This window comes from Hypanus sabinus, unplaced genomic scaffold, assembly GCF_030144855.1.
Source record: "Hypanus sabinus isolate sHypSab1 unplaced genomic scaffold, sHypSab1.hap1 scaffold_825, whole genome shotgun sequence".
NCBI classification, from domain to species: domain Eukaryota; kingdom Metazoa; phylum Chordata; class Chondrichthyes; order Myliobatiformes; family Dasyatidae; genus Hypanus; species Hypanus sabinus.
This window is the reverse complement of record NW_026781678.1, coordinates 61,579-85,944: the sequence shown is the minus strand read 5'-3', so window position 1 is coordinate 85,944 and position 24,366 is coordinate 61,579. Positions and strand designations below refer to the sequence as shown.

General features: G+C 46.1%; 1 protein-coding gene across 2 annotated transcripts; it reads right to left on the bottom strand.

The window, feature by feature from the left end:
* On the bottom strand, positions 1–18,951 carry LOC132390266 (uncharacterized). Of its 2 annotated transcripts, XM_059962877.1 has the most exons (6): positions 16,974–18,951; positions 13,792–13,884; positions 13,053–13,219; positions 11,970–12,141; positions 11,808–11,873; positions 1–438 (listed from the first exon to the last, which is right to left on the bottom strand). In XM_059962877.1, the coding sequence occupies exons 2-6, from the start codon at positions 13,850–13,852 to the stop codon at positions 20–22; spliced, it is 885 nt and encodes a 294-aa protein (XP_059818860.1). In that variant the 5' UTR covers positions 13,853–13,884; positions 16,974–18,951; the 3' UTR covers positions 1–19. The 2 variants fall into 2 exon arrangements, with proteins under 2 accessions (XP_059818860.1, XP_059818859.1); XM_059962876.1 differs by lacking the exon at positions 16,974–18,951 and having other exon boundaries at positions 13,792–15,231.
* Between the last annotated feature and the right edge of the window lie 5,415 nt (positions 18,952–24,366).

The following is a 24,366-nucleotide window of genomic DNA, read 5'->3' as shown; positions in this document are numbered from 1 at the left end:
GTTCTGCAGTTAATGGAGTTTAACTCCCGGAATTTGAAACTAAAGACAAACCGGAATTGTTGGAATATTTTCCCCGTGGCCCAGTCATAAACAATCTTTTGTACCATTGTTGTTTTCCCAATCCCCGCGACTCCGGCCACTGCTGCTGATCTCCCAGATTCGGATTTACTTCGGGAAAAGCTGCTCTGGAATAACTGATCAGTCTGGATTTTTTCCATCTCTCCGTGGAGATGTTTCTCTCTCCAACGCTCGTGGTCTCTGCGTCTTGCCAGCAGCTCATGTTCAACCAGTCTCCGATCTCGAACAGCAGAAATGACGATTTCTCAGCGTATCGATCAACCAGCTGGAAAACCTTCACCTTCTCCCTCACCAGGATCGTGTTCACTCTCAGTGTTTCAGTTTGTGCCCGCAGAGTCTCCATGTGTTTCTGTTGAACATCTTCAATGGGAACAGACAGTGTTCAAACTGTTAGATGTCTCAACTCAGAACTCATTATTTAAGCACACAAGAGTGAGCCCAAAGCTATTGCATTAGTTGAATTAATCAATGAATGTCCGTACAGTAAAGTAAATTTGCATAACAGTCCCCTGACTGAACAGAGAGGCCTGGTCTGGATAAACACATGGTCATCATATTTCCATATTAACTGTGCTGTGAAGATGAGAATTTCCCTGGTAGTTTACTGACCCCCGACTGTCCCGTACTGGACACCCTCTCACTACAGCCACAGATATCACTGTTCATGTGGAAGAAACTTTTAATCCCCATTGTTGAAGAGGTGTGTGTGGAGATAGAGAAAAGGGACGTTGGCATTCTGTCAAAGGAACAGGTCGGGGAATCACAGCTCCCCCCTCCCCTCTCAACATCACTGATTCAAAATGCAAAGAAGTATATTCGCTGATCAGCATCTGCTCTGTGGCTGGGTGGCTGGGGGAGAAAATGTCAATGTCTTGTTCAGGAGATTGAGACAGTCAGCATTTTGACACAAACCACAGACAATCCACCCACCCCCCACTTCCATCATCACAGATGATGCTCAGCTCACTGGGTTCGTCCAGAAAATGGTTCGAGACGGCAGATCTGCAGTACCGGGTCTCTTAAAGAGTCTGTGTTGTAAATGCTCAACAGATCCAAGATTGAATATACACGAGTGTAAAGGAGAAGGAAATAATTGTTATTCTGGCTCTGATGAAGCTCAAACTCAGATAGTGTATGCAATGGAAAACTCAGTATTTTTTTTTCAATCGTTCTGGTGGTGGGGTGCGGTTGTTAGTTGTGGATGTGTTGATCTGTCTTACTGCTTGAGGAAAGTAACTGATTTTGAGTCTGGTGGTCCTGCTGTGGATGCTATGTAGCTTCCTCCCTCATGGGGCGGGGCAAACAGCCCATAGGCAGGATAGGTGGGATCCTTCCTAACGCTGCTGGCCCTTTTCCAGAGCCGTTCTGTATATACGTCCCTGATGAGAGGTGGGATGGGGGTGCCGGTGATACGTTTGGACAGTTTTGACTACCCGTTGTCCTGTTAGCCACAGTTATGCAGCATGTTGGCCTGCCCTCTGCATCACAGCTGTCGAAGGACGCTAATGTAGATGTGAGTACAGGTCAGCCAACGTCTGTGGAAACGGGAGAGACCACTGGTCTATGGCTTTAAATACACGTTTGAAAACCATGTTGTTTACAGCTCGGGAGTTAAAGAGAGCAGAGACCGAGGAATTTTGGTAGCAGCCAGCATGAAGTCTCATTACACTGTGATGTTTAAGCATTCTCCTCATTTAGATAATAGTCCACCCTATTGTTTCTCTTGCCAAAATGCATTATCATTCATTCCCCAACATTGTAATCCATTTGCGACACTCTTCCAATTCGTCGAAGTTTTGCTGCAATCGCATTGCTTCCTCAGCACTATCTGCCCCTTCGCCAATTTTTGTATCATCAACAAATGCGGTCAGTAAAGGAGCCCAGCAGAAGCAGCTGATTGGGCAACCAAGGTCAAGTGACCAAGCGGTTTTGAAAGACTGATACCAATAAATAGAGGGGTAGCTCAAGTGGAGCGGCCAGTGCAAAGCTGCCAGTAGAGGTCTGGAGCTTTGGGGCTTCGACTCATGGAGCGGCCTTGTCGAGGGTAGAGCCTTGTGAGGGAACTGCGAGTCTTTGGCTTGAGAGATTTTGGCAGTTTGACTGTGCAATCAAGTCAATTACGATTTGAATATCTTAACAGAAAGCAGTTAATTAGACAATTCAAGATTTGAATAGCTCAGAATCAGCAGAAAGCAGCTGATTGAGCAATCGAGCTCAGGTGACCAAGCAGCTTGAAAAACTCAGACAAATAAATAGAGGGGTAGCTCAAGCGGAGCAGCCAGTAAAGGAGTTGAGCTTTGCGGCTTTGACTCGGGGAGCAGCCTTGTTGAGGAAAGGTCCTTGTGAGGAAAGAGCGAGTCTTTGGCGAGGAAGCTGAGGGAGGAGACTACGCCACAGTTGGTGAGGGTGAGAGGTGGTGAAGAGATGACAGGTAAATTGGTTCAGTGTGATGCTTGCCTGATGTGGGTGGTCAGGGACACTGATGGTGTTTCCGGCTGCTACAACTGTGAAAAGCGTGTCCAGGTTCAGATCCTGAAAGACCGTGTTAGGGCACTGGAGAGGCAACTGGATGACCTCAGGTTCATCCAGGAAAAACGTGAGTTTTCTGGACAGGACCTACAGTGAAATCGTTACATCCGAAGATAACAGAGGAGAGAACGGGGGCGACGATGAGGAAGAGATGGAAGCTTGAAGTACAGGAGACCCCGGGGGATGTGCCTCTTGAAATCATGTTCACCCTCTTGGAAGCTTGGGACAGAAGACACTGCCAGTCTGAGAGGTGGACGGGTCTGCGAGTCAAAAATTGGCACTGAAGCAAAGCCAAAGAGACAGACGACTGGCAGAGCTGTGGGTTTTAGATTCTTAGACCACTGGGATCAGTTTCGGGGTAAGGATGAATTGTACAAAAGGGACGGGTTGCACCTTAGCAGTCAGGGGACCAGCATTCTGGCAGGCAGGTTTGCCACTGCAACACGCGTGTGTTTAAACTAATAAGTGTGGGGAGGAGACGAACTGGAAATATAAGGATGGAGTTAAAGGGAAAGAGTGAATAAGAAAAGTTAAGAAAGACATCAGAATTTACGGGGCAGAAAGCTCCGGAGGGGATCGGAGAGTATGGCCAAGTGCAATAGGACCAATGTGACAAGAAGGGGAGTAATGGATTAAAAATATTATATATAGATGAGCTTGAATTTCAGTTGGAAGTTGGTAAGTATGATGTTGTAGGAATAACAGAGACATGGCTGCAAGAGGACCAGGGCAGGGAAATGAATATTCAAGGATATACATCCTATCGGAAGGACAGACAGGTGGGCAGACGGGGTGGGGTGGCTCTGCTGGTGAGGAATGAAATACAGTCCCTTGCAAGGAGTGACATAGAATCAGGAGATGCAGAGTCAGTATGGGTAGAACTGAGAAATTGTAAGGGCAAAAAGATTCTAATGGGAGTTATCTACAGACCCCCAAATAGTAGCCTGGATATAGGGTGCAAGTTGAATAAAGATCTAAAATTAGCATGTTGCAAAGGTAATACTACAGTTGTAATGGGGGATTTCAACGTGCAGGTAGACTGGGAAAATCAGATTGGTACTGGACCCCAAGAAAGGGAGTTGGTGGAGTGCCTCCTAGATGGATTCTCAGAGCAGCTTGTGCTGGAGCCTAACAGGGAGAAGGCAATTCTGGATCTAGTGTTGTGTAATGAACCGGATTTGATAAGGGAACTCTAGGTAAAGGAGCCATTAGGAGGTTGTGACAATAATATGTTAAGTTTTAATCTACAATTTGAGAGGGAGCGGCAGGATCAGTGATTCTCACCGTGGCTAACAAGGGAAGTCAAGGAGAGTATAAAACATAAGAGAGAAGAAGTATAACATAGCAAAGATGAGCGGGAAGCCAGAGCACTGGGAACATTTAAAGAACAATAAAAGATTACTAAAAAAAAGACAATATGCGGAGACTATAAAGGAGGATAGTAAAAGCTTCTTTAGGTATGTGAAGAGGAAAACATTAGTTAAAACTAAAGTTGGGCCCTTGAAGGCAGAAACAGGTGAATTTACTATGAAGAGTGAGCAAACGTCAGACGAGTTGAACAGATACTGTGGATCTGTCCTCACTAGGGAAGACACAGACAATCTCCCAAATATAATAGTGGCCAGAGGACATAGGATAATGGAGGGACTGAAGGAAATGCACATTATGCAGAAAAATGTATTGGGTAGTTTGATGGGACTGAAGGCTGATAAATCCCCAAGGCCTTATGGTCTGCAACCCAGGGTACTTAAGGAGGTAGCTCTAGAAATCGTGGACGCATTGGTAATTATTTTCCAATGTTCTATAGATTCAGGATCGGTTCCTGAGAATTGGAGGATAGCTAAAGTTATCTCGCTTTTTAACAAAGAGGGGAGAGAGAAAACAGGGAATGATAGACCAGTTAGCCAGACATCAGTGGTAGGGAAGATGCTGGAGTCAATTATAAAAGATGAAATAACGGTAAATGTGGATAGCAGTAACAGGATCCGAGTCAGCACTGGTTTCATCGAGAGACAACAGACCATACCGAGATCAACTACGCCTCCCTCTTTTGCTCTCTCCACCCACTATTTTCCTTTCTTCCATGCCTTCTGTCTCTTTTACTAACCAACTTCCTAGCTCTTTGCTCATCCCTCCCCCTCCAAATTTCACCTATCGTTTGGAATTTCTCTCTCCCCTCCCACCCCGCCCGCCAGCTTTCAAATCGACTCCCCAGAGTTTTATCTCCAGTCCCATCGAATGTTCTCAGCTCGAAACGTTTACTGTACTTTCTCCATAGATGTGCTGAGTTTCTCCATCATTTTCTGTGTGATAGACTATAACTTATTTCTTTTGTCTTCATCCCTTCTTTATGCTTCTTTTTGTTACCTATTGTTAGATTTTAGAAGCTTCCAAATCAACTAGCTTTCCTCTCACTTCTGCTACATTATTTTGCGTATCCTATTCTATTATGCAGTCCCTAGCTGCCTCATAAGGGACCATTACAATAATCTCCCTGATAAGATCTGATCTCAGTGTGTCAGGGACATGTAGGTTATCACAGAGTGCCGGGAACCTGTTAGGGACGTGTGGGGTCTCACAGTGTCTCAGGACACTTGCTAGGGATGTGTAGGGTCTCACAGAGTACTGGGAACCTGTCAGAGCTGTGTGGAGACTCACAGTGCATAAGGACCTTGCCAAGGTTGTGTGGTGTCTAACAGCGTGTCTGGACCCTGTCAGGGGTGTGTGGAGACTCACAGTGCATCAGGACCTTGCCAAGGTTCTGTGGTGTCTAACGGCGTGTCCGGACCCTGTCAGGGGTGTGTGGAGACTCACGGTGCATCAGGACCTTGCCAAGGTTGTATGGTGTCTAACGGCGTGTCTGGACCCTGTCGTGGGTGTGTGGAGACTCACAGTGCATCAGGACCTTGCCAAGGTTGTGTGGTGTCTAAAGGCGTGTCTGGACCCTGTCAGGGGTGTGTGGAGACTCACAGTGCATCAGGACCTTGGCAAGGTTCTGTGGTATCTAACGGCGTGTCTGGACCCTGTCAGGGGTGTGTGGAGACTCACAGTGCAGCAGGACCTTGCCAAGGTTGTGTGGTGTCTAACGGCGTGTCTGGACCCTGTCAGGGGTGTGTGGAGACTCACAGTGCATCAGGACATTGCCAAGGTTCTGTGGTGTCTAAAGGCGTGTCTGGACCCTGTCAGGGGTGTGTGGGGTGTCATAGTGTGTCAAGGCCCTGTCAGTGGTTTTTGGGGCTTCACAATGTGTCAGGACCCTGTCAGTGGTGAGTGGTGTCTCACGGTGTGTTGGGACACTGTCTGAGGTGTGTGAGGTCCCACAGTATGTCAGGACCCTGTCATTAGTGGGCGGGGATTCACAGTGTGTCCGGACCCTGTCAGGGGTATGAGCCGTCTGACAGTGTGTCAGGAACCAGTCAGGTGTGTGTGGGGATTCAGTGTATCAGGACGCTTTCAGAGGTGTGTGGGGGTCTCCTAGTGTACCTGGAACCTGTCAGGTGTGTGTGGGGTCTCCCAGTGTGTCAGGAATCTGCGAGGGGTGTGTGGGGTGTCTGTGTCGGAACCCTGTCAGGTGTGTGTGGGGTCTCCCAGTGTGTCAGGAATCTGCGAGGGGTGTGTGGGGTGTCTGTGTCGGAACCCTGTCAGGGGTGTGTGGGGTCTCACAGCGTGACAGGATCCTGTCAGGAGTGCGTGGGTCTCTCTATGTATCAGCAACTTGCTGGGTGTCCGTGTGGTCTCACTGTGTGTCAGGACCCTGTCAGGTGTTTGTGGGGTCTCACAGTGTGTCAGGACCCTGTCATTAGTGGGTGGGGATTCACAATGTGTCAGGACCCTGTCATTAGTGGGTGGGGATTCACAGTGTGTCAGGACCCTGCCAGGGTGTGTGGGTTCTCACTGTGTGTCAGGACCCTGTCATTAGTGGGTGTGGATTCACAATGTGTCAGGACCCTGCCAGGGTGTGTGTGGTCTCACTGTGTGTCAGGACCCTGTCATTAGTGGGTGGGGATTCACAATGTGTCAGGACCCTGCCAGGGTGTGTGTGGTCTCACTGTGTGTCAGGACCCTGTCATTAGTGGGTGGGGATTCACAATGTGTCAGGACCCTGTCTGGGGTGTGTGGGGTCTCACAGCAAGACAGGATCCTGTCAGGAGTGCGTGGGTCTCTCTATGTATCAGCAACTTGCTGGGTGTCCGTGTGGTCTCACAGTGTGTCAGGACCCTGTCAGGGGTGTGTGTGGTGTTACTGTGTGTCCGGACCCTGTCAGGGGTGTCCGTGTGGTTTCACTGTGTGTCAGGACCCTGTCATTAGTGGGTGGGGATTCACAATGTGTCAGGACCCTGCCAGGGTGTGTGTGGTCTCACTGTGTGTCAGGACCCTGTCATTAGTGGGTGGGGATTCACAATGTGTCAGGACCCTGTCAGGGGTGTGTGGGGTCTCACAGCAAGACAGGATCCTGTCAGGAGTGCGTGGGTCTCTCTATGTATCAGCAACTTGCTGGGTGTCCGTGTGGTCTCACAGTGTGTCAGGACCCTGTCAGGGGTGTGTGTGGTGTTACTGTGTGTCCGGACCCTGTCAGGGGTGTCCGTGTGGTTTCACTGTGTGTCAGGACCCTGCCAGGTGTTTGTGGGGTCTCACAGTATGTCAGGACCCTGTCATTAGTGGGTGGGGATTCACAATGTGTCAGGACCCTGTCAGGGGTGTGTGGGGTCCCACAGTATGTCAGGACCCTGTCATTAGTGGGTGGGGATTCACAAATGTGTCAGGACCCTGCCAGATGTTGTGGGGTCTCACAGTAAGTCAGGACCCTGTCAGGGGTGTGTGTGGTCTCACTGTGTGTCAGGACCCTGCCAGGTGTTTGTGGGGTCTCACAGTGTGTCAGGACCCTGTCAGGTGTTTGTGGGGTCTCACAGTGTGTCAGGAATCTGCGAGGTGTGTGTGGGGTGTCTGTGTCGGAACCCTGTCAGGTGTGTGTGGGGTCTCACAGCGTGACAGGATCCTGTCAGGAGTGCGTGGGTCTCTCTATGTATCAGCAACTTGCTGGGTGTCCGTGTGGTCTCACTGTGTGTCAGGACTCTGCCAGGTGTTTGTGGGGTCTCACAGTGTGTCAGGAATCTGCGAGGGGTGTGTGGGGTGTCTGTGTCGGAACCCTGTCAGCTGCGTGTGGGGTCTCACAGCGTGACAGGATCCTGTCAGGAGTGCGTGGGTGTCTCTATGTATCAGCAACTTGCTGAGTGTCCGTGTGGTCTCACAGTATGTCAGGACCCTGTCAGGGGTGTGTGTGGTCCCACAGTGTGTCAGGACCCTGCCAGGTGTTTGTGGGGTCTCACAGTGTGTCAAAGAGCCTGTCAGGGTTGTCTGGTGTCTCACAGTGTGTCAGGACCCTGTCATTAGTGGGTGGGGATTCACAATGTGTCAGGACCCTGCCAGGTGTCCGTGTGGTCTCACAGTATGTCAGGACCCTGTCATTAGTGGGTGGGGATTCACAATGTGTCAGGACCCTGTCAGGGGTGTGTGTGGTCTCACAGTATGTCAGGACCCTGTCATTAGTGGGGTGGGGAGTCACAATGTGTCAGGACCCTGTCAGGGGTGTGTGTGGTCCCACAGTATGTCAGGACCCTGTCATTAGTGGGTGGGATTCACAATGTGTCAGGACACTGCCAGGTGTTTGTGGGTTCTCACTGTGTGTCAGGACCCTGTCATTAGTGGGTGGGGATTCACAATGTGTCCGAACCCTGTCAGGGGTGTGTGTGGTCCCACAGTACGCCCGCAACTTGTCAGGGTTGTCTGGTGTCTCACTGTGTGTCAGGACCCTGTCAGGTGTTTGTGGGGTCTCACAGTATGTCAGGACCCTGTCATATGTGGGTGGGGTTTCAGTGTGTGTCAGGACCCTGCCAGATGTTTGTGGGTTCTCACAGTGTGTCAGGAATCTGCGAGGGGTGTGTGGGGTGTCTGCGTCGGAACCCTGTCAGTGGTGTGTGTGGTCTCACTGTGTGTCAAGACCCTGCCAGGTGTTTGTGGGTTCCCACAGTGTGTCAGGACCCTGTCATTAGTGGGTGGGGATTCACAATGTGTCAGGACCCTGTCAGGTGTGTGTGGTATCACTGTGTGTCAGGACCCTGTCATTAGTGGGTGGGGATTCACAATGTGTCAGGACACTGTCATGGGGTGTGTGTGGTCTCACAGTATGTCAGGACCCTGTCATTAGTGTGTGTGGATTCACAATGTGTCAGGACCCTGCCAGGGTGTGTGGGTTTTCACTGTGTGTCAGGACCCTGTCATTAGTGGGTGGGGATTCACAATGTGTCAGGACCCTGTCAGGGGTGTGTGGTCTCACAGTGCGTCAGGACCCTGTCATTAGTGGGTGGGGATTCACAATGTGCCTGGACCCTGCCAGGTGTTTGTGGGTTCTCACAGTGTGTCAGGAATCTGCGAGGGGTGTGTGGGGTGTCTGCGTCGGAACCCTGTCAGTGGTGTGTGTGGTCTCACTGTGTGTCAAGACCCTGCCAGGTGTTTGTGGGTTCCCACAGTGTGTCAGGACCCTGTCATTAGTGGGTGGGGATTCACAATGTGTCAGGACCCTGTCAGGTGTGTGTGGTATCACTGTGTGTCAGGACCCTGTCATTAGTGGGTGGGGATTCACAATGTGTCAGGACACTGTCATGGGGTGTGTGTGGTCTCACAGTATGTCAGGACCCTGTCATTAGTGTGTGTGGATTCACAATGTGTCAGGACCCTGCCAGGGTGTGTGGGTTTTCACTGTGTGTCAGGACCCTGTCATTAGTGGGTGGGGATTCACAATGTGTCAGGACCCTGTCAGGGGTGTGTGGTCTCACAGTGTGTCAGGACCCTGTCATTAGTGGGTGGGGATTCACAATGTGTCTGGACCCTGCCAGGTGTTTGTGGGTTCTCACTGTGTGTCAGGACCCTGTCTTTAGTGGGTGGGGATTCACAATGTGTCAGGATCCTGTCAGGGGTGTGTGTGGTCCCACAGTATGCCCGGAACCTGTCAGGGTTGTCTGGTGTCTGGCTGTGTGTCAGGACCTGCCAGCGATGAGTGTGGTCTCAAAGTGTGTCAGGACCCTGTTCGCGATATATGGGGTCTCACAGAGTTTCGGGACCCTGCCAGCGATCTGTGAGGTCTCATAATGTGAGAAGACCTTATCAGTGGTGTGATGGTGACACAGTGTGTCAGGACCATGTCAGAGATGTGTGGGGTCTCGCAGTGTATCTGAACCCTGTCAGGGGTGTGTGGGGTCTCCATTCAAAGTGTTCGGCTGTAATTGGGGGCGTAGGAAAACATTAATTGTAGACATATTTTCTTTAGAGAATATGACAGTGATAGAAATGGTGTTCTTCAATAGTCATGGAGAGATTCTGTTACATGTACAGAAATGGCTGTAGGAATTTCACTGTCTTGTTTGTTCCCTCGGCAAACAACATGAGGAATAGTGAACAAAAAGCTTGTAGCGATTTACCAAACCCATGGTGCAGAGAAACTGAGGGGTTTCATTGATATGATGTGGACTGGAACAGCATTAACAGAGGTGAGTAGTTTGTAAACATCCTGATTCATCTCACTCTGGTCCCATATTTAAATTATCATCTTTGGAATTTGTTCTTGTAATTGAGAGAGACAGTACCAGGGTTCTGGCAGAGGTTCCTTATATTTCTGTTGAGAGCTTTGAATAATCAGGTAAAACATGGGCTGATGCAATATTAATAAGTTTTGTGATGTTTGTCTTTCCTAAGCTCTCTCCTCTGTTAAATGTGCAGTTGAGTGATCTACCTCAGTCTGCAGTGATGAAGCCTCACAATCTCTTGAGCCCAGGAACTGCCCCGGGCTCCGTTTTCACAGTCATGATGGGCCTATAGATGTATTGAGCTTTCCATCCAGACAGTCATAGTTTAACTAATTGCAATATTATTTAGAGATATTTTCAGTCATTTTCACCTTCCTTGCTGCGATCCCATAACCCTTGGTTTCTCTGTCCTAATTCCCATCTCTCACCCTTCCACAGTGTCCAGCGCACAACACCGGCAGACATGAATTTCAGCTTCTGTGGACAGAGCTGAGGAATATGTCCCCCAATCTCACCCTCTCTAACACCGTAGCAGTGTTTGCACTAGGGGGTGTAGATGTGAACACAATGTGTTCATATTCTGCTCTGTGGTTGAACAGACCAGTTAGGATGTCACCTGATTTTCTAATTAAAGTGATGCTATTATTACTATTCTGTGACTGGAACTTCAGTGGACGCCCAACTCTAAGAAAAGATAATCTGCTGGGGGAAGTTTAGAAAACGGTTAAGAAAGAGTCTGTTCAGGAGAGGGCAGTGGCTGTCAAGAGAAGATTTTGACATCTTGTGTGAAGAAATATAAGTTTTTAATTCCATTTTCCATATCCCCCTCTCCCTTTCTCCACGAGGCTCTCTGCCTCTTTCCTCAAAATGACCTTTGAAAACATTTGCTCTAAGAAACATGCTTCCATGTGTCTCACTGTGTTCTCTGTCACAGTGCCCATATTTACCTGGTCAGATCCCTGTGGCTCAACAACCTAACCGCCGTACGCAACTTACAACCATTGGTGGAAACAGAGGTCAAGTTTCAACTTAATGAACTCTGCTGCAGCCCATTCTGGGCTATTGCATACCGCCCCACTACCGGAGGGATGTTGAGGCTTTAGAGAGGGAGCAGAAGAGGTTTACCGGGATGCTGCCTGGTTCAGAGGGCTTGTGCTATGATGAGAGGCTGGATGAAATTAGATTCCTTGCTCTGGATCGTCGGAGACCGAGGGGAGCTCTGACACAGGTTGAGAACATTATGAGAGGCAGAGATAGAGTGGACAGCGATCATCAGTTTGTCGCGGTTGAAATGTCTATTACCAGAGGGAATGTATTGAAGGTGAGATGCTGTAGAATGAAGTATGATGTGAGGGAGAGCTTTTTATTCATCAGAGAGCCGTGGCTGCATGGACCGCACTGCCCGGTAAGGTGATAGAGACAAATTATTAGAAGCTTTTAAGAGACGTTTGGGTAGACACATGGATGTAAGGAAGATGGAGGAGTATGGACATGGTGCAGGAAGGAGAGATTAGAGTTGGGTTATGTAGATTTACCTCTCAGCTGGTTCGGCACAATATTATATGACTAATGACCTATTCCTGTTTTATACTCTTCAATGTTCAATGCACATTCACTTACCTTTTAGCTCACTGAGAACCTTGATTAAACCTTGAGCGGTATTTGATCGATGGGAGGGATCACAACCTGTTTGAATTTAAACACATTGAGGGAATGATGTGCAAGATTTTAAAGTGTGCTCTATTCAATCCAAATTTGAGTTAATCTCTGATATTTTCTCACCATATATCAGTATTTCGTTCAGTATTTTGTCCAACATTGGAACATCATTCCACATTTTCACAAAGGTTTCCCACATCACCCTCCGGGCGTGGGAGCCTTTCTCCATCACCAGGCTCAGGAGGAATTTAGAACTGTCCGCCCGCTCTCCCTTATCAGCGAGATCAGAGATTTTCTGTGAAGAGTAACGGTGAACATATTGGGGACTGACAGTTTTACACAGAGAATGAGAAGTAAATGATGTGCTGTGTAACGGGATCAGACTGAGCAGTCACCCGGACGGGTGCCGATCCTGTCTGGACATGGAGTGTACACTCTGAGTGCAGAGCACAGGGAGGGACATTCACTGTGCACCTGGTCCACCAGTCAATGAGATCCTGGCTGGTCTATGACCGCTTCATTGACGTGGCTCCAATTCCATAAATAATCCCTCACCGGATTTGACGGTGTAAAACAGAAATCATAAAATAACGATCACAGAGGAAGAAATAAAACTGGAGGATTTTATTTTATATAACAGACTGAACAGCCTCAGAGAAGTTGCAGAATTTATGATGTGATTCATCTCCTCAGTCCGCCAGTGTCTAAAATGACAGCGGATTACTGGCTGACATCTGACACCTTTCGCTTCCCTTTTCCAGTAGAGGTTTTCTCAGTGATTACACGTTACAACATGGCAATGTTCCCCGATTCACACTGTTTGCAGTTACAGATTGTAACAGAATTATCTCCACCCAGAACTGAACACACCCAGGCTCCTGTGGCATTCACTGATGATGTCCCGGTTCTCACTGACATCCTGCCGTCACTCTGTACATTTTTCACAGATTGAAACTTCCTGTCATATTTGCCATTGATGCTGTTACTTGCTCAACTCTCTCTGAAGATCGAGCAGTTCCCTACCAGTCCGCGGGTTCTTTTCACCTCTTTCCATCTCTGGTACAGATTCACATGTTCCGGATCGCATGTGGAGTATTTATTTCCCAGTTATTCTTTGATCTTATTTAATATCCGTTGAGTCAGAGATCCTACGGCCAGCAGTCCAGTGATGTGGGAAAATTCAAACCCATTCCCCCTCCCACTCACCCGATGTTCCTCTCTGCTGAACTGTTTCTCAGCCTTTAACGCCAGGCTCACTCCGGGAACCCGTCCTTCCATCGCCTGCTCCAGCCTGTCCCGGTAGAAGTCCGTCAACTGCAGCAGCTGGAAATCGTCCCAGCTTGCCAGGAGCTCGCTGATCACTGAGCCCGGACCTGTGAAGGAAAATGAGGAGCATTAAAGAAATTACTGACCTCATACTGGACAGTAACTTCACTTTGGAACCTAAAGATCACCAAACACAATGCGAAGTAAATGTATATGGGGATGGAGGAGAATAAGCAATCAACGTTTTGGGCCAAGGCCCTTCATCGGACTGGAAATGAGGGAACAGAAATTCTAGATATTGCCACATTACTTTCCATTCATTGTGGTCCTCATCCGAAATGTCAAATCTTTGTTCCTCTCCATGGATGCTGCCTGACCTGCTGAGTTCTGCCAATATTTCGTGTGTCTTTTTATTGCCCAAAACTTCCAGCATCTGCAGAATGTCATTTCTTATAGAGTAACTCGCTATTTCAATGTGCATCACGATCTGTTAGAGGAGCAGCAGCAGACGGTAATTGTACACCTTCTACGTTTGACTGTATTTCACCCAGAAATGTTAACTCTCTCTCTTATCTCTCTGATCAGTTTTCACAAACACTTTGTGAATTCCCAATATTGAACTAAATACAGCCGCAGAATCAGCAGAGTATTTATAAATTAAAATAATTCGCCAACATACCCGTGTCCTTTCCCGATGTTGAAGGCACTGGAAGTCCTCCCCTGCCCGCGCATTGACCCATTGTGAGGACAAGTGTGATCAGCTTTTGTTTCTCTGTAACAAAACAAATAACAGGAGGGTCAAACATTAATTGGGGTTTACAGTAGAACACTGTTTTGTTTTTAAACTGAGGCAAACACTTCCAAACATCTTGGGCCTGTCCACTGAAGCCTTGACAGGGCCTGATCCAGCTGAGCCCATCGATTTCCGCGCTCTCCATCTATTGTACAACGTGCCGGGACTTCCGGGGTACCTACGTGCTATATTGCACACAATTCCCTTTTCGGAGCCAATCTTGTGTCCTCGACCGGGAGTGATGTGTCAATGCAATGGCAAGGCAGGTTGAGCAGACAGCACCCACTGCTTTGGTCCTCCTACCACTGGTGGCGCTATGGTGAGTAATGGACAGCTGTTACAGCAGTGTGGGTTGAAACATTTCTGCCGATTAATGAGACATCCATTCCTCTCGTCACTGAATTATACAGATTTCTCAGTCACACCTGATTCTCACCATCTCCTTTCAGTTTTACATCCCCTGGCATTGACAACAGTGGCAATACCATGGTTTAAGTCTATATATAATCACTCTGACATCCTGAACAATGCAATCTCACACATAGCATCATGACATCTTGTTCTGAACCACTATGCTATCTCCGGCAGAACTTTAAGACCATGATTATCATCTAAACTCGGTCAAGATTCCTTTGGACATATCACCTGTCTATTATCAGATAGGTATATGGTACCTTGTTAAGCACAATGTAGACCCGCCATGCATCCGAAACAGCAAGTTGGGAAAAGTCATTGTAACCTGTTGCAATATGAAGCAGACTCCTGAATTTAGTATCAAACTTTCTAACCATGCCATGTACATTCATCTACAAACCAATGTCATGAATATCTAATTAACGAGGCCTCGACACTGACATGCACTTCCCACTCGTCACGGACATCCATTCGTTAAATCCATCTTCAGTCATCACCCTCTGCTTTCTGTCATTGAACCCGGTGTGAATCCAGCTCACCAGCTCCCCGAGAATCCCACGTGACCTATCCTTCCAGGTGAGCTGCCATGAGGGATCTTGTTATAGACTTTTCTAAAGTTCAGATGAATATGTTACAATCCAGCAACAATGAATATATGATTGAAACAGGCTTTTTATAACAAATAAAACATTTATTAAACACTGCTAAAAAAAAACAAAAAGTAAACAAACGACTAACAACCGGAAGTCAGCTACGATGTGGCAGCTCGAACAGTTCTTAAAGCGAGAATCCGAAAAACAGTTCTTAAAACGGTAAAGCAAAGACAGTTCTCATAAGTAGTAATACGAAAATCCAAAATTTTACCCAGTCGCTTAGGAGACACTTCTTGAAACCATTTAAATTCTCTTTCACGTCGTGTTACTGCTGTTCCCAGACAAAGTATGTTTTGATCCAAGGATTCATAATGAAGAAAATGAAACGGCTTAAAGACACTGACCTTTCTTTGGCGAAACTTTACCCAACCCTCTATTCTACCGACAGAACAGGAGTTATCATGGGCATAGCTGACAAATTCCTTCTGAATGAGAATCAAACAAGGTCGAACCTGCTTGACCGTCGAAATCAACTTTCCTCGATCATTAACTTACCGAACTTTAAATCTTCACTCTCCAATGACTGGACTGGCAGTATTATGGCAAAACTGACGGCAATAACCTTTGACTTAAGGCAGAAAGTAAAACTCCACTTTTAAATGAATCTGCGTCATAACATCCGAATAAACGGAAGTGTGGAGTCACTACCATTTTCAACCACGAACTGCCCACGTCACAGGATGGGGTTCTCCTTTAATACCCGGTTGGGGGGGGGGAAACTATCACATGACCTCTCACTGGGGGGAAAATGACATCACTCCCCCATCACAAGACCATTACCTCATCTCCAGCATAGTTTCAATTACATCATGGTCACGTGACTGGTATAAGATACCCACGGGTACATAACATCACTGCTCTATTTTATCTCTCTTCAGTTAGCTTTTCAAAAGTTTCCAGAATACTTGTCAGATATGATGTCCCACTGAGTGGTGCAGATGACAATTTCCCCACAATCAATGTCCAGCCGACCGGGGCTTCAGCTTCACGGCAGACTGAGAAAATTCCAATCCAGATGTAGAATTGCCAACCTGGAATGAAGCTTCCATACTGCCAGTTCCATACCCTCAGAGTCACTAACCCAATATTATGACCCATCCAAAGACGTTTTGGTGCCGGCGATTTGCCGTGGTGTTCCTGCCATTTCCGATTCACAAACTGATGTTGAACTGGAACCTAAGGACCCTTTGCCGGGGTCGGGTCTCAGGCTGGTTCACCGGTCTGTAGATTGTGAGAAGATGCAGATACACTTCAGCTTGTTTCCAACAACTAAACTGAGCAGGTTTGATCACAATGGCATTGCTGTGTGGGATCTTGCCCAGCACACCTGTCTGCCATGCTTCCGCTCAGTGTAGCAGGAAGAAAATGTGAAATTATAAAGTAGAAAAATATGGGAACTCCGTACATCAGGTTTCATCCGTGAAAGGCGAAATGGTGGAAGATCCAACATCTGAACTACAACTGTCCAAGATGCTGTCGATCGGCTTTTCCAGTATTTTCGTCTTCTTACTTTAAATTTCCTGCAACTGTAGCTTTATCCCCCCACTTTATATTATGCACAGATGGTAACTGATTGTAAAATACCAGCAACACGCTAAAATGTTTGTTGGTTATCAGCTCATTCTGACCCTGGTGTAATACACTCCATACGATCAATGCTGGCCGAATGGCCGCTTTCTGTGTGATGGGAATATGTAAAGCAATTATCGACCCCAGGCTTCGATCCATCTGGAGCTTGGAGCCGATAACTGGCCAGTTTTTGGAAGTAAAGTTCCCCAGGTACATCTCAATGGATGGGTTCAATCTCGGCATCACCACCTCACCCCGCTCCTGGGACCAGAACACCAGGGGCTGAGCGGCGGCTCCTCTCAGGCGTTTCAGTGTGAAGGACCTACAACCCGGACGGACCCCTGCGGTTTGTGTCCAGGAAGTAGAACGAGACTCACTGCCCAACATCTCCCCCCTCCCCCCCCCCACACCGGGATCGGCCTCAGTACTCACCGTTGGGAAATTGTCGGTCGCGTTCACCCCGAGTGACCGGCCTCAATACTGACCGATGAGAACTTGATCAAATTGTTCCCCAGACAGAGATCGGTCCTCCGGCTCCCAGCCGATGATCCGCTTCAACGGAGAACGGAAAGAAAACCACCGCCCATCCGGGGACTGTGAGAGCGGGGGCGGAGCTTCGACGGTGGAACCCTCACGTGCTGCAGATTGGCGTATGAAATGGGAGTGAGAAACAGGATCATGTGACGGGAGGAGGGTCTCCCATCTGAACCGGTTTTACACGCTGCCCGACCTACCTGCCGCATTTTACACCTTATTTCGTACTTACACCAACTACTATTTTCATTTTTTCCCTCTGCATCTTCCATGTCCCGATCACTCCACCACCCGGTTCTTAAGAGTTACGGGATCAATTCTCATCCCGGTCCGATACAGAATTCCCACTCCAACAGGAGTTATGCAGGTTTAATTGAAAACACTTCTATGTTTATAAACACTAGTTTCTATTTACATTCCTCCGGAGCCTCACTGGACAGGAACAGTGAAACATCAAGTGAGAAACAGGAGGAGGTGGCCATTCTGTCCCTTAAACCATCAACAAGATGACGGCAGCTCTTCAATCTCAGCCACATGTTTGTGCCCGATCCTCATTTCTTCAATCCCTTCGGTCTCCATACGTCTGCCGGCCTCTGTCTGTTCCCGTACGTCTGATTATCAGCCAGACACAGACGACTTGTTGCCGGCTATTTGACGTTGTGTTCCTGCCATTTTCGATTCACAGACTGAGGTGGGACGGGAACCTAACCTAAGGGTCTTCTGCCTGCGCTGTTGCTCAGGATGGTTCACCGGTCTGTAGATTGTGGGAGGATGCGGATACACTTCAGCTTGTCTCCAGCAGCTAAACTGTGGACATTTGATCACTATCTTCTTGCTGTGTGGGATCTTGCACAGCACAGTTGGCTGTGACATTTCCCTCAGGGTTGCAGAAACTCAATGTAAAATTTTAAAATGGAAAATGCTGGGAACGCAGTAGATCAGGCCACATCTGTGAAAGGGGAAATGGTGAAGACACAGTTTCAGATCTGGGGCTATCCAAGATGCTGCAGATCTGCTGTAAGTTTCCAGAATTCTCTCTTTTCTACTTTAAATTACCTGTAAGAGCAGGTTTTGTTTATCTTTACTGGACAGATATTAACTGATTGGAGTTTCGCGGATGTTGTTCCCTTATTCAAGAAAGTGAATTGAGAGAGCCCAGGAAATTATACACCAACGATATTTATTTCACTGGTTGGGAAATTGATGGGGAAGATCCTGTGAGATCCTGATTTATGAACATTTGTGGAAGCGTAATATGATTAGGAATAGTCAAAGTAAGATCATGACTTACGAGCCCTATTGAAGTGTTTAAGGATGTGACTAAACATATTGATGAAAGTAGAGCAGTATATGTAGTGTATATGGATTTTAGCAAGGCATTTGATAAGGTACCCCATGCAAGGGTTATTGTGAAAGTAAGGAGGCATGGGATCCAAGGAGACCTTGCGTTGTGTATCCAGAATTGACTTATCCACAGAAGGCAAACAGTGGTTGCAGATGGGACGTATTCTGCATACAAGTCGACGATTAGTGCTTCTGTTCTGGGACCCCTTCACTTAGCAATTTTTAGAAATGGCCTGGATGAGAAAGTGGAGGGATAGGTTAGTAAATTTGCTAATGACACCTAGGTTGGAGGTATTGTGGATAGTGTGGAGGATCCGTCAGAGGTTACAGCGGGACATCGATAGGATGCAAAGCTGGGCTGAGAAGTGGCAGATGCAGTTCAGCCCAGATAAGTGTTAGGTAGTTCATTTTGCTAGGTCAAATATGATGGTAGAATATAGTATTAGTGGTCAGACTATTGAAAGTGTGGAGCATCACAGTGATCCAGGGGTCCAAGTCCATAAGCCACTCAAAGCTGCTGCATAGGTTGGCTGAGTGGTACGGAAGGCTTACGGTGCATTGGCCTTCGTTAACCGTGGGACTGAGTTTAAGAGCTGAGTGGTAATGGTACAGCTATATAAGACCCAGTTAAGACCCATCATGGAGTATTGTGCTCCGTTCCGGTCACCTCGCTAACCGAACGATGTGCACACTATAGAAAGGGTGCAGAGGGGATATATAAGAATGTTGCCTGGATTGGAGAGCAAGCCTTCTGAGAATAGGTTGAGTGAACTTGTCCATTTCTCCTCGGAGAGATGGAGGATGAGACGTGACCTGATAGAGGTGTATAAGATGATGAGAGGCAATGATCGTGCGAGTAGGCAGAGGCGTTTTCTCACGGCTGAAATGACCAACACGAGAGGGCACAGCTTTAAGGTGCTCGGAAGTAGGTACCAAGGCAATGTCAGTGCTACATTTTTTTTTCCTTTTACGCAGACAGTGGTGTGTACGTGGAACGGGCTGCCGGCGACGGTGGTGGAGGCGGACAGAGTAGGGTCCTTTAAGAGGCTCTTGGATCTTAGAAAAATAGCGGACTATGGCTAACCCTGGGAAATTTTTGAAGTAAGTACATGTTTCGGACAGCAGGGTTAGCCAAGGGCTTGCAGGTTTTCTATATTTCTATGTTCACTCCACACTGCTAATGCTTACAGAATCCTTTCCTCCCACTATCATTCCGTTGAAGTTGCTCCAGGGGTTACTGACTCTACGCAAAGAGGAAGTGAACACAGAACGATGAAATTGTGGAACACTTCTTGCAGTTCTTGTGGTTTGTTACCGTGGAAACGGAGGAAGTGGCTCAACAACAGTAACTGAAAAAGGAAATAACAAAGTCAGCAGCACACACTCTGAGTTACATTGTGACAAAGGTTAAGACTGTAGCCATTTTGAAATGATGAATCTAAGCTTGTAAAGGCTGCTTTTAGCCATGCCTCGTGCTGTATTGAATTAATCCTATAGTTGTTCTGGCTAACAAAACATGATTCCTACTCTATCGATCAATAATATATTGCCAGTTTTATACCAAATGACAGCTTCAACCACCATCTGTTGCAAACAAACTCCACAGGCCGACCACTCTTTTGCTGACGAAGTTTCTCTGATCTCTGATTTAAAGGGAAACTTCTTCATTTTGAGGTTGTCCTCTCAGATAACAGACTCTCCGGCTGATGGAAACATCCTCCCCATGTTCCCTGACTCCAGGCTGTTCAGCATTCTGTGGGTTTAAATAAGATCCCGTCCACCTCTATACTTCTGAACTCCTTAGAGTTCAGGCCCAGAGTCATCAGATGCTTCCCGTACATAAACCTTCTCATTCCTGAGATTACTCTTGTGAATTGTGTGGACACTAGTGTACTGAAAACATTTCCAGCAATAACAAAGGAACTCCAGAAGCAAAAATCTGAGCTTAGAAAATAAATAGTAGCTCAACATCTTATAAACATGTGCTACTTGATCCCGGGTCCATTGCACTTGAATCTAAAACTGGTGTATCCCAGGACTCTGTGATATCCCAGACAAAGAATTTTGTGCCGAACCTCTACTTCCTTTAGAAATTATCCATGGTTACACACAGCCTTCTATTTATATAAGATCCATGTCCCTATCCAAGTGTCTCTTCAAAGACCCTATCATATCCGCCTCCACCACCATCTCCAGAGGCCCTTCCCATGCTCTCACCACTCTCTGCGTAAAAAAAAACTTACCCTTGATATCTCCTCTGTACCCACTTCCCAGCACCTTGAACCTGTGCCCTCTCATGTTAGCCTTTTCAGCCCTGGGAAAAATCCATAACAATACTGGACGAATTAGGAGGTAGGGCAGTATCTATGCAGAGAAATAAACATACGACGTTTCGCGTCAAGAAATTCCTCTCCATAGATCGCGTCCGACGATTTGGGTTTTTCCAGCAAATGGTTCTGCAGACTCTTTTGTGTTTACTATTCCCATTGTCTGATTATAAAATCACACATATTCTGCATTACAGCTACGTCTCTATCAACAATGAAGATTGTTCGGGTTTCCCACTGAACATCTGTGCTGCCTCTTGTTCTTTAACATGCTGTAATAATGAACACCCAACCCGGTCATCTTACAACCATTTCTCTGTAACCACTATCACGCCGGTCTCAAAGACGACGCTTTCAGAATAGTAAAATAAACTACTCAGGCTTCCATATGGATACCTATTTGCTTGATAGGACCTCATTAAAATGATCAGAATCTCGCGTTTGCCACAGCTTTTCTTTTAAACATACCATGAAAAATTCGCCTCTCGTCCACCAAGCCTTTTGCCCTAAGTAGTGAAATGATGGCTTTCCATCCACTATGCCGGCTGCCGCTTTATGTAACTGGCCACCCCAACTATTCACGATGTATCGAACCCATGAACAGAATCAAAGTCTTTGCTGCAACAGGACTTTCAGGAGATCAGTCAGAAACACCCACAATATACACAGTCTCAAAGAGAAAACAAAATATCTACATCCGAAACGGCAATTTTGGTAAAAGGGAACTCTTGTTGCCTGAACAGCTCTTCGCACACTTGCTTTGCAATTGTAATACTGGGTTAGATAATTGTTCCTAATCTCAACCATCTGTTGCAGTCTCTCTGGTGTTTATTCTTCTCGTAGCATGACTTCCCTGCTGAAGTTGATTTAAAATCGCGCCCACTTTGCATCACTTCTACCTTAATGTCAGCTGCAGTCAGCTGATCACCTTTGAGCTAGATCAAGTGCAGTCCTGTATTTTGTACGTTATTGTTTTTAGTATTTATTTTTTGTCGTCGTGGATTGTCCCAAGTAGTCGTGCAAATAACAGCTCACCAGATGCTACTGTCCTGCCGAAGACATAACTGTATGGCATGGATTAAAATCAATGGATATTTATCAAATAGTCTTTCTCTAGAAGGGGGCACGAAACAGGGTTGTGCATGGTTACCACTACTCTTCGCACTGTGTCTGGAACCATTAGCTCAATACATCAGACAAAATGAAGATATCAGAGGAATTAATATTAAAGGTACAGAGCATAATTTGGCTTGTTACACTGATGACATTTTGATCTATCTAGGGCAAGCAACATACCCTTTACCTAAATTGATGCAATCTTTTGAAAAATATGGTAAAATATCAGGGTGCAAGATCAACATAGATAAAACCCAATTACTTTCATATAACTATAGCCCACGAAGGGAAATCGAAAGTTGATACCCCGGGCATGGCAAACAGAATCTTTCACATATTTGGGCATCATTGTGCCAAAAGATTTGGTAAAATTATGAGAATGTGATTATCAGCCTTTATATGAAACAAATTAAGGAAGATATGGCAAGATGGACTCTGATTTCTTTTTCTTTTTCTGTGTGCTACGTTTAAGGATGGGGCAGCTAAAGGAATAACAGTTCCTTGCAACATAATGAAAGAAGGAACATTCTTCAGTTTTGAAATGCTTAAAGAGAAATCTAAGGTGAGAGAAAATGTAATTACATGCATGAAATCAGTTTTTTTCAAGACATGGTGTCCTTGATGAAGTTTTCACAGACAGTGGTCCACAATTCAGTAGTGAATGCATGAAACATCTTGCATGTGAGTGGGGCTTTGTTCATACAACATTTAGTCCATTTTCCCCCTCAATCTAATGGATTAGTTGAGATAAACAAGATTAGAAAAACAGGATTTTTAACGGTATTTACATATGCGACAATATGTTAATAGGACGCGAAAAAATGTACCCAGGCAAGTACATGCTTGATAGAGCTATTTAGAAAAGCATGTAATTCAGATAACGGCAGTAGAATAATTTCAAGCATGTATAATGGTTTGTCAAATCATAAAACAGGTTCTGCTTCATACATTGAAACAGAATGGGAGATTGAAGGAGGGATAATTATATCTGAGCAACAACAGACAATAGTATGGAGGTATCAATGGAAGAGTACCAGTTCACAGAAATGGAGGCAGTTCGGATGGAAATAACTTGATAAGATATGTTATTACACCCTCTTAGAAATCCCATTATGACAGTAAACTCCCTGTTCGCTGGAGAAATCAAAATGCAAATCATTATCATATTTTTGGGACTGTCCTGTTATCAAAGACTATTGGAGGGGGATACACAATGCCCTACAAGACATCTTTAAATGTGAAATACCCTTAGGGAGTAAGACCATAAATTTTGTGTATCTACCTCAAGAATGGTATACAATTGATGAATATTTAATGAATATACTCTTGGTAGCTGTTAAAAAGACACTTACTAGGAAATGGTTAACACAGGAGAACCCACATTTAGATTCATGGATGGAAATTACAATGGGCATTTTCAAAATGGAGAAGATAACAGCATATTTTAATCATTTGATTCATACTGGGTAAAATGGGTTAACTACACAATGCCTCACAGGCCTGATTTTATTCTCACATATCAATGAATATGTTATTAGAAAAAATCCCTCTCTACGTGTACATATTTTATTTTTCAATTTGCTTGTTTTAGTTTCTTTCGACTGTTTTCTATAAGTGTTTACCTCAGATAAATACTATGTGGAGTTTTGTAACATATGTGATTATATGATATATTTGTACAATGTCTGAAATACATCTTATGGAAATGTCATTTCAATGATGAAATTCAATAAAAAATAAATTAAAAAAAGGAAAAATGAGCAAAGTTGGAATAAGGTGATGAAATAGGTATGTTCCACACATTTATTGGGCAACTGATGCAGACTGTGCAAGCCCGCTGTGATGCTCACATAACGTGGGGTTGTGTTCAGGATAAAACGTGAGCTCGCACTGAGCAAACATTTGCTTTAAGAGATATGGACCGAGATATCATACAATTAATATTAAATAAAATGAATATCAAGGCATCAATAGAACTAGGCGACTGGCATTTTCAATGCAGAATGCCTGGAACAGCTTTAAAAACTTCCTGATTATCTACTTTGCTAGACGGTGTGGTGCCGAGAGAACACAGAATTAGAAACGGCGCCTTATTTGTTCACTGACTGTAACTAACTTGAGTCATTGTGCAACCTTTGTGCCTGTTGTTTTATTTTTATCGAGGCGTAGATTAATATATAAAAGGGCAGCAAGCTCAGAGCGCAGGCGAGTGGTCCTTACTGCAAGGAGTGCGGTACGTTTTGTACAATATCCGAAAAATGGCTCTACAAACAATCCGGGATGTAAGGATTGCATTTTACCCTATTCTCGCTGTCTTCGGTGTTCCGGGTAAGACGACACATTGAAATTACTCTCTGTCTGAAATGCTTGGGACGCTCTTCGATTAACAGTCATTTCACTGGGTGTCTTGTCCCGGTGAAACCTACCCAGCGCGGAGACACGGCAGACTACTGCTGCAGAGATGATCTTCTCCGGTGGATCCTCTCACGTTCACTGCCGCCCCC